At 42.6% G+C, this 9,851-nt stretch overlaps 1 protein-coding gene across 1 annotated transcript; it reads right to left on the reverse strand.

The window, feature by feature from the left end:
* Positions 1–5,108: 5,108 nt before the first annotated feature.
* Positions 5,109–8,795, reverse strand: mat2ab (methionine adenosyltransferase 2Ab). Its single transcript, XM_029510832.1, has 9 exons — positions 8,702–8,795; positions 7,926–8,003; positions 7,686–7,808; positions 7,485–7,597; positions 7,256–7,399; positions 6,952–7,170; positions 6,686–6,868; positions 6,430–6,563; positions 5,109–5,785 (listed from the first exon to the last, which is right to left on the reverse strand). Exons 1-9 carry the CDS (start codon positions 8,793–8,795, stop codon positions 5,683–5,685), a joined length of 1,191 nt encoding a protein of 396 aa, XP_029366692.1. The 3' UTR covers positions 5,109–5,682.
* Positions 8,796–9,851: the final 1,056 nt, after the last annotated feature.

Consider the following 9,851-nt stretch of genomic DNA (forward strand, 5'->3'; position numbering starts at 1 on the left):
CTCCAGTTTCAACCTTTTTCAACTGGCTTAAAATCACCCAATCACAACTCATCCCTCCCCCAACATTTAATGGGGGTCACATTAACAAATTATGTAACATGCAAATAACTTGTGTTACTGTTTTGTAATTCACGCCCAAAGGGCACCTGTGAAGTGTCTGCCATTAGGAATATATTCAGTCCTATATCTGTTGTGACATGCAGACTAGAGATTATGTATTTAGTAAATTTCAATATTGCGTAATCTGTAACATCCCATCATATGTAACATACTTGCATTTCTGTCTTCTGTCTTTATGTAACATTGTTAATACTCACCATTGTTAATAATCAATGTTAGTTTTGGTTTATTTACTGAGGTAATACTTTTTATGGCTACTGTAAGTATTGTAAACAAAATTAGAAACAAAACAAAAGTAGACAATATAATTCAGTGTTTTTATTTTCTGAATGGATTTCTGTTTACATAACCAACTGATATTTGTACAACGTATTGTTTGTGTATATTTGTGTAGAGTACATTCGCATTCATGCCTTTTCATAAAAACGTTATCTCGTTATTTTGTGTTTTTGCTTAACTTGAGTCTTTCTTTCCATCGTCTCGCCGTTTCCTTTCCTTTTGTTATAACATGGCCAAATGTAATAATTTGATCAGTGCTTCTGCTTCTTGTCTACATTTTAGTTTCAGATATTTTCTCAGGCAAGTGACAAGACAGCTGTTATGTAACATACTGTTGATTTTGGGTGTGTTCGGTTCAAAAACATTGAGTAATGCTGTTAAAATAATTAGGATGCAAATTTGGAATATCACCAAAGCAAGTGAAAAAGTGTTTGCGTAATTGAGGTGCTGACAACAAAACATTGTGAGTCATACAATTCCAAATACAAATTGACAGATTAATTTAGGCTTATACTGTACAGAGTCATCAGGTGGTTCTTGTTCATTCCTTTGAATCAGTCAAATCGTTTTGTTTTTTTTTTTCCTCCTAATTTTGTGCAAAGAAATGCATAAATTGAACCCATAAGGAAATATATTTCCCTTAATATTTCTTGAATTCTAATCAGTAAGGACATCATCACGACTGAACATTGTCTTAAAGTGTGATACTCAAAAAACAATCCCACACGAACCCCTCGGAATCTCTGTCAAACACAACATTTCTAATCAACTCTTAAAATGCTGTGGTTAGCTGTTTCAAAGTATAACAATAAGATTAGCAGTTCACTCCTATTTGGTGCAAAAGTACAGTCGTGCAACAGCAAGCTCTTCTAAGCATTGCATCAGCTGTCATCTGATCCTTTTGATAAATCCCACTGACCTCAACTAAACAGCTGACCTGTGTCTCCCCTTCTCACTCTGACGCTGTAAGAGAGTTAAAGGAAACTGAAGACCCTACACAGCAGTCGGTGGCCTCAACATCATGTTCTGTTGAGCTGCTCATCTCGCTTTGTTTGGTCTGTGAGCAGCATACAGCTGGTGTCTTCTCACAGTTTATTGTGGGAATATTTCCCTAAAAGACACTGTGATCCTCATCCAGAATACTCATGCTACAAACAGATAACTTTCTAACATCAGTCCAAAAGACCCATGAAGGCTCTGAAGCTTGCAGCTTGAAGCAGCATGCTGTAGCTTCAAGCCAGCACAGTGTGAGTGTGGTACGATGTTGTGCAGGAACAAGCCTGTGCTTTGAAATGACAGCACTTGAGCTGCAGCAGTGTCCTGTCCATCAGTGCTGCGGCTTTGGGACAGTGGGAACTGATCTTGTCCATTCAAGGCTGTGGGACTTCATCCCCCACACAACAAGCTCAAAATTCTCAGATAAATATAGATGTTTGACCGAGCCAGTGTGGTCGTAGAAACACACAACTGCTGTAGCTGAGAATGGACTGCAGCTCTGAATGTCAAAATGTTACTTGAGCTTGAATACTGTTCAAGCTCGATATACTGTATTGGTGTCATTTGTAAAATGAGCTGGTCAAGCTTTGGGTGACAAGGAATGCTTCCAAATAATTTAGGGTCATGAAATATCAGGTTTATTCTCCTCTAAAAATAAAACACATTACGAAAAGTACTGTCAAACCTGAGTAACTGCCTGTGAGTTCACTGAGTCTACTCAATCATTCATATATGGCAGAGTGACGTTAATTACAGCCGAAAATTAACTGGATATTCACCGCAGAATTAACTCAATAGATCCTCTGCCAGAACAGGATCTGGTGCTTTAATTACTTACTCAGGATCTGAGGCCAATTTAATTGGGTTTGTTGAGCAGGTTCTTTCATCGCTGAAAGAAAAACCCTGAAGGGCAGACTTTGGTTGGATGGCCAAACCCTGACCGACTCCACGTGGACCCCAGAGACTCTTTCGAAACTATTGAGGCCATAATGCTCATCTGAAAATTCTCAGCTTTAGAAATGCTTCTGTCCAGCTCCATAGCCACAATTTTATCAGTGAGATTCTTCAATCAGATTTTTCTCCAGACAGAAACTGACACATAGGTGTGTCTTTCTGAACTTATTCAACAACTACAGATTTAGCTCAGGACAGCGTGCAAATTCTTTAATAACCCCGTTAAGACACTGCCTGAACAGTCCAAACTTGTCTGTGGATGATGCATTGGATTTCTGATCTGGACTTGATCCCAACCCATACTTATATTAGCTGACAGGTGTTTAATGAAGGTTTCCCACTCTGAAATATTGGCATATACCTTCACTGCAGCTGATTTAAGCAGTCACATTTTACTAGTGTGTTTTACGATTTGCTGATACTTACCTCAAAGCGTGCTGAGGCAAACACATACTATATGCCTCAAATGCAGGTGGAAAAACTGCCAAACTGGTTCTTTCTGCCTGAAGGGTTGTTGCAGCTCAGGCAACAATAATTGGAACCAGCTGCTAGGTTGTTTTTTCTTCATTCTTTGTAGATAGGAAGGAGGTCTTTACACAATCTCCAAGCTCATTTACATCAGTCAATTGGGAAAAATAAAACATCCTTCATAGTTGTGAAGTTTGAAGCTCTGAACAATAGATTTCTATCCTGAAACTTAACTGTTGTGACGTCCAGCCAGTCATGTGGTGCTTCCCATGGCCTTCCTTCCATAGATTAGCTTTACTCTTAATCGCTGTCGCCCTTGAGTTTATAAGATACGACCCACCGTCTGTTCCCAATAAGCATCTTCTGCTCCACACCCCCACTTTTCAGTGTCATAAGTTGCTTTGTCACACCTTGGCATTTGTGCCACTTAGCTTTACAAGTGAATTGTTTTATTACATAATGGTTTGCCCATGCCTTTGTGATTCAAGATACCTTTTGTTGCTTGAGTTGTGTCAAAGTTCCTAATGGGCTCTGTGACACGCTAAGTTTCAGTGCTGTTATGTCTAACTTGATGTCTACACATTTGAAAGCCTGTTTGACAGGTGACAGTCAAAAATCACCTGAATGTTGAGAAAACCTGATACCCTTGTGTGACTAAATAACTGAGAACAAGAACCTTAAAGACTAAAGTGAAGTTTCACAAATTAAGCACAATTGATACCTATAATAAAAATTGCTAATGACTTAGGACACTGGCTGACTTAGTTTATATTATTACTCAATATGACTGGCTGGCTGGCGATGCATGGAAAGTGAGGGGTAATAAATACACCTGGGAGAGTTGGAGATCACACTAAAAGCACACCAACCTTTTCAGACACAGCTGTCAGGAACACATGGGGGAGGGGCTACAAGGAGGAGCACACTAATCAGCATTTGCCATCCAGCTGCTGGCAATTACACTGCAGTCAGTTAAAACACCATCAGAAATATGGCTTGACACCTGTAAATGTTTCTGTACGAAGGCTCTTTGATGTTTAAGAAATGTTTTAAAGAAAAGAAAAAAAAAAACAAAACAAACCCACACACATTTGATTTATTCAAGTTTAACTGTACCTCTTCCCTTTGCTCTAATTATTTAAGATTAATGAACATAAAACTCATAAGCCAGACATTTTGATGGAGCAGTTTATTACAGAGCAGAAGTAAACTACCCAGTCTAGACATGATGCAGAGTACAACATGAACTATTGGTTCCTCTGGAAGCTGAAAGCGTGTTGGTGGGAGGGAAAGCGAATGGGAGGAGAGGAAATAGAAAAGGCACTCTTAACTTACTGTAACCAATGGGATGCCATCCGAGAGGTAAAGGGGAACAAAACCAAAACTCCAAACGCTATCCAACATGAGATGGCCATGTAAACAAGGCTGGTTTCTCTGTACTACACCAACCAAATGTTGCCATCCCATTAATGCTGATAGATAAGAGTCACAGAATTGCACCAGACTTAAATAGGATTTAAAACCAACCCATCAAAAATAAGATCCATATCCCCAAATTAAAAAGTCTGTAAAATACGCAACAGTACCTTGTGACAGTTTTTCCTTGTTGAGGCAGACCAAAGCTTTTCTGTAGAACACTCTGGGGCCTCAAGCCAAACACACAAAAATAATAGATCAAGTCAAAAGGAATTCAATATGTTTAAAGCTGCCATCTGAAACCTCGGCTTCTCTGTATCCACGCCAAGTTTCAGAAAACAAATAGTGTCAATAGGTTTGATTCCCAGCCAGTAAGTAGCTATGGCAAAGTACACACTCCTTCAAAGATAAAGATGGGACTCAGGTTTCTCTGTAGCTACACCTGCCATCCATACACTTCAGGAGTGAGAGGCTCTGTAGTAGCCTCAAACCATTTATTAAAAAAAAAAAAAAAAAAAAAAAAGCCCAGGTCAAACTACATTAAAAGCGCTGTTTAAAATTTACTCCATGTCAAACGATCCAATTTTCCCCATCACTATCAAGCATAACCGATACCTCTGCAGACCAGAGCAGTGACATAGCAGCTTCTGACTTTTCTGTATTACATCAGAAAACAGCAAAGGTCTGTAGGGTCATCTGAGGTTTTAAGCTCATTTGAGAGCCTCAATAATTACATTTTGGCTCACCCTTTAGCCTGCAGTGCATAGCTTTTTAGTGAAAATAGCAACAACCCTTGAATTTTAATTGTGCCATTCTAACATCCTCCACAAAGACAAGGGAATAAAGCAGACACAAAAAAAAAAAAAAAAAAAAAAAAAAAAAAAAAAAAAAAAGGATAAAGGGACACCAGACTGACAAAGGGAGGAATGTTTAGAGAAGCTAGACCAGCAATCAGTAGGTGCCAGATCAGAGACCCTATAACTGTTAAATTATGTTTCTATTTAGATTCAGTCCTTAAATCAGTAGCACCAGTAAATTTATTGAGTTGTCGCATATATACTTTAATATGCTACCGCCACGACACTGACTAGAAGACTAACAATAATGACAAGAGTGGAATGCCTAATGGAGAGCAACTGAACACAGCTATGGTCTATCAGGACAAAAAGCAGGGAGAGCTCAAGACATGGGAGAACATCAAGTACGCTGGTGCATGGGTTCATTTAACCCATCCACGTATTTAAGCATCAAGTTTGAGACGTCCCCTCAAGAGGCCAGCATGATATAGCAGAAAACAGTGACAAGACAAAAGGGAAAGTGAAGCGAGGAAGGGAGTCATGTGTTAAGATACCATCGTTACGAGTGAGATAAGTGCATTTCGCCCCTGGAACCTTGTAGGCTTCTCTGTAGTATACACCAACAAGCCTGGGGGGGAAAAGCTTAACAGGTTTAGTGTTTGAGTTTTTTGGGGACCTCCCATGGGAAAGATTCTCGGCCAAAGTGGCCATAGGCTGCGGTCCTCTGATACAAGGGCTTCTTCAGATCCAGCTCCCTGGAATACATAATCAACATATTTTAACAACAGTCACAACAAGTGACTTCAGATTCACAGGCAAAACATTTGACATTAGCCGTGAGGAAGGCTTAGAGCAAAAACTAAAGAAAAAAAAAAAAAACCATCTGGTTCGGTTTGGTGGGGAAAATAAAATAAAAAAATAAAAAATAAATAAAAAAAAAAAAAAACCTCAGACACTTACCCTGGTGACCAAACTGGACACTGCAGCTTGCAGACGGAAAACACTACACAAAAAAAAAAAAAAAAAAAAAAAACCTTCCCCATACAATCGAAACTATGCTAGGCAGTGTGTTCATTATGTCAGACCATATACATCTGCCATAAATTGAGACTCTTGCCCCCCACTGATGCCCACCTGTGTAACCCACTTAACTGGTAAAGATATCAGGTCAAGCTCAGAGCACTCAACGAGAGCAAACGATGTTCCAGCTTTAGCAAAACATCAAACTGAACGGTAGCATTTTCCAAATAAAAACCAACTAAATCAAATTTCAGGCAAGACAATTAAAGCAAAAGACAAAAAAAATAAATAAAAAATAAAAAGGGGACAAGGGAGACAGGGGGAAGCCAGATGCTGCCGTTTCACCAAGTAGCAGGTGACCTCAGGGGTTTTACATTACCTGACGATGACTCCAGGACGGAGATCAAAATTCTTCCTCACAATGTCAAGCAGCTCCCTCTCACTCTTGTTTGAGGTCCCATAGTGGAATATAGAAATGGAGAGGGGGTGGGCAACTCCAATGGCATAGGAAACCTAATACAGTACACATACATGTTTATATCAAGCACAACTACAAGCCAAGAAAACTTGAAGCAGGAACCTCTTCCAGCAATGCTCTAAAAGTAACACCGATTGGTTTAGAGACAACTACGCACCTGGACCAAAACCCTCTTGCAGAGCTCGGCCTTTACCAGAGACTTGGCCACCCAGCGAGCAGCATAAGCAGCGGAGCGGTCCACCTTTGTGTAATCCTTCCCAGAGAAGGCACCACCACCATGGGCTCCCCAGCCTCCATAAGTGTCAACAATGATTTTACGGCCTGTGAGGCCAGCGTCACCCTGCAATGGAGAAACAAAAGTAACTCAAGTCATTCAAGGACCAAATACTCTCTGAAAGCCAAGCCATTCCCTCTGAGATTTACCTGCGGACCTCCAATGACAAACCGGCCACTTGGCTGCAGGTGGTAGATAGTGTCGTCATCCAAATAGATGCAGGGAACAACAGCCTTGATAACCTTCTCCTTCAGAGCATCTCGCATCTCCTCCAGGCAAATGTCCTCATCATGCTGAACAGAGATGACGATAGTGTGCACACGCACAGGGAGCATGGCACCACGGTCCTGGCGGTACTGGACAGTAACCTAGATAGAAGTTTAAAATACAAATGAACCAAGTCCCACTCACACAGAGTAAATGTCTAGCTATTAACAACACTGAGCACTCTACTTGTGTCTTGGAGTCGGGGCGGAGCCATGGAAGGGTGCCATTGCGTCGCAGTTCAGCCATTTTAGCATTAAGCTTATGGGCAAGGACAATTGTAAGAGGCATACACTCCTCTGTCTCATCAGTGGCATATCCAAACATCAAGCCCTGCAGCACAAAACATTTACTTAGACCCACAATTTAATTTCCAGGAAGAGTACATGGCAAACCAAAAATAATATCCAGGACTGACCTGGTCCCCAGCACCAATGTCCTCCTCATTGCGGTCAATGTGAACACCCTGAGCAATATCAGGGGACTGCTGCTCCAAGGCCACAAGAACATTGCAGGTCTTATAGTCAAATCCTGTGCAGACAAGAGCAGATGAAGACTCACTGAAATATAAATGCCTCTGACAACTCAATGCATTAAGCAGAAGTACTATCATTCTTACCTTTGGAGGAGTCGTCATAGCCAATTTGACGGATCGTGTCACGGACAACTTTCTGGTAGTCCACCGTGGCACGTGATGTCACCTCTCCTGCCAACAGGATCATCCCCGTCTTGGCAACAGTCTCTGGAAGAGGCAACAAGTATGTGTGAATATAAACTTTACTCCGGACAACACAAAAAAAAAAAAAGAAAAACTGATTTGAGCAAAAAATTTTTTCCCTAAGAAAAAAAAAATCCTTACCACACGCAACTTTGGCATCAGGATCTTGTTTGAGATGGGCATCAAGAACGGCGTCGCTAATCTGATCACAGATCTTGTCTGAAAAAGAGGAGACAGACAGCATCGAGCTGAGTGCATGACGGAGCAGAAAAGCCAGGGGCCCGGAGCTGGACATAACATGTGGCACATTGCGCTACAGAGCGAGCTCCGGATGAGGGGGAGTGGCTCGAGATTCCCTCCGCCGCCATTTCAGCATGTGCACGTGTTGCAGAGGGAGCGCGCAGATTAAACCGGGCACCGGAAGGCAAGCTCTCCGCCGTGTAAGTGATGTAAGACAGCGCGAATGTGTCGTGATGTCCTGGCCGGCGGGCCGCTCACCAACGCTCCCGGTTTCTCTCTCGCCCCCCCCAGACGTGAGAATACATTCAGGGTTCAGGAAAACGTTGGCCAAATTTAGAAAGATTAATATCGTGACGATGAGGATGTTCCGGAGGCGCTTTTCAGTGTGTACGGTACCAAAATGGCGGCGTGTTTACTGCCGGTGGTCGCACACCGGGCTGCATCACCGATATTTAGCAAGCTAACGTTAGCAAGTAGCGCGTGCTCGTGTGGACACCGGCCCAGCTGGAAAAGGCCGAATCGTAAAAATAAATAAATAAATAAATTCACATTTTTTCCTCAATCCAATTACACTACTATAGACTGTAGAGTACGAGCCGGAAACAACTCGATAAAGACTAAAATGTGGCTCGCTGTGTCTGGACGGGCCAGCGTGAGGCCGGTTTGCCGGGTCTTACCGGGATGTCCTTCTCCGACCGACTCCGAGGTGAACAAGAAGCAGTCCTCGTCGATGAGGGAGTTATGGAAGCCGTTCATCTGTCCGTTCATCATCGTTAACAATGGCTGCGCTGCAAAGACCAAATAAAAGCAGTTTCAGTGCGGTTAGAGGACCGGCGGGGATCTGCGGGGTGACGGTCTGGCCTCTCGGTGTGTTCAGCCTCATGGCGCACAGCTCCAGTATTTATTCTGTCAGCGCCGGCTCTGACGTCACGAGGCGGACCATACCATCGCGGCCGGGGGTGGAGCCGAGCCGTACTGTACCCCTCCTAACGTGCTGTCAGGGTTGGTGACTTTAGAGTTCGGTTGCTCAATCTGTTCGATAAAGAGCCATAAACGGCGATAAAACAGAGGCGCCTTTTACTCTGTCTTGATTTCTCATATATCTCCAGCGAGTCTCTGGCCCAGCCTGTTGTCCTCACATGATTCAAGAGGGGCAGTAAGCCCTTATGGCTGAATGACTGCAGACCTGTGGACTTATGTCGGTAGTCATGAAGGTTACAGAGCCCCTAAAGATCCGTACCTAAGTATTAGGTAATCTGCCATCTAATAATATTTTAAGATTATATAAAATCCAAAATATCACCCTGAGCACTGGCGCCCCTGGTCATGGCCTTTAGGAGGCAGCAGCCCCAAGGACCCCTAACTATCAACGGGACGGCAGTGAGAGGGGGCCCAGGCAGTGTCTTTACCACCTGGGGCAACTGAGCAAGTATGGGGTCTCCACCCGGATCCTGAGGACTTTCCACGCTGCTGCTGTGGAAAGTGTCCTGACCCAGATCATCACCTCCTGGTTCAGCAACAGCTGTGCTCAGGACACCAAGTGTCTCCAGAGAGTTGTCAGGGCTGGCCCTGTCATCTCTGAGGGATTTCTACACAAGTTGGTACAAGACCAGAGCAACCAGGGCCCATTCATTTTGCACTGTGTCTTAGGCCACTTTACACCTTACCTTTGTACTCATTAACATTTACTTATTTAGCTATTTATCTTGTTTTTTGTTTTTGTCTATCTTATTATTTGTATGGCTAATCTCCACCTCTCTAATTTTCTCGTTTCTTTTGTTTTCTCTTATTTTAGTCCGTCTAGGAGCAATCAGGATCATTTCACTG

The sequence above is a fragment of the Echeneis naucrates genome, chromosome 9 (assembly GCF_900963305.1).
Source record: "Echeneis naucrates chromosome 9, fEcheNa1.1, whole genome shotgun sequence".
NCBI classification, from domain to species: Eukaryota; Metazoa; Chordata; class Actinopteri; order Carangiformes; family Echeneidae; genus Echeneis; species Echeneis naucrates.

What these genes read in the sequence shown, in the direction of transcription:
- mat2ab (XM_029510832.1), bottom strand. Translation starts at nt 8,795, where the DNA reads ATGATGAACGGACAGATGAACGGCTTCCATAACTCCCTCATCGACGAG. An exon ending in GCAAGAGGGTTTTGGTCCAG is followed by an intron (nt 6,564 to 6,685) that starts GTGCGTAGTTGT and finishes GTACTGTATTAG; the next exon opens with GTTTCCTATGCCATTGGAGT. An exon ending in CGTCCTGGAGTCATCGTCAG is followed by an intron (nt 5,786 to 6,429) that starts GTAATGTAAAAC and finishes TATGTATTCCAG; the next exon opens with GGAGCTGGATCTGAAGAAGC.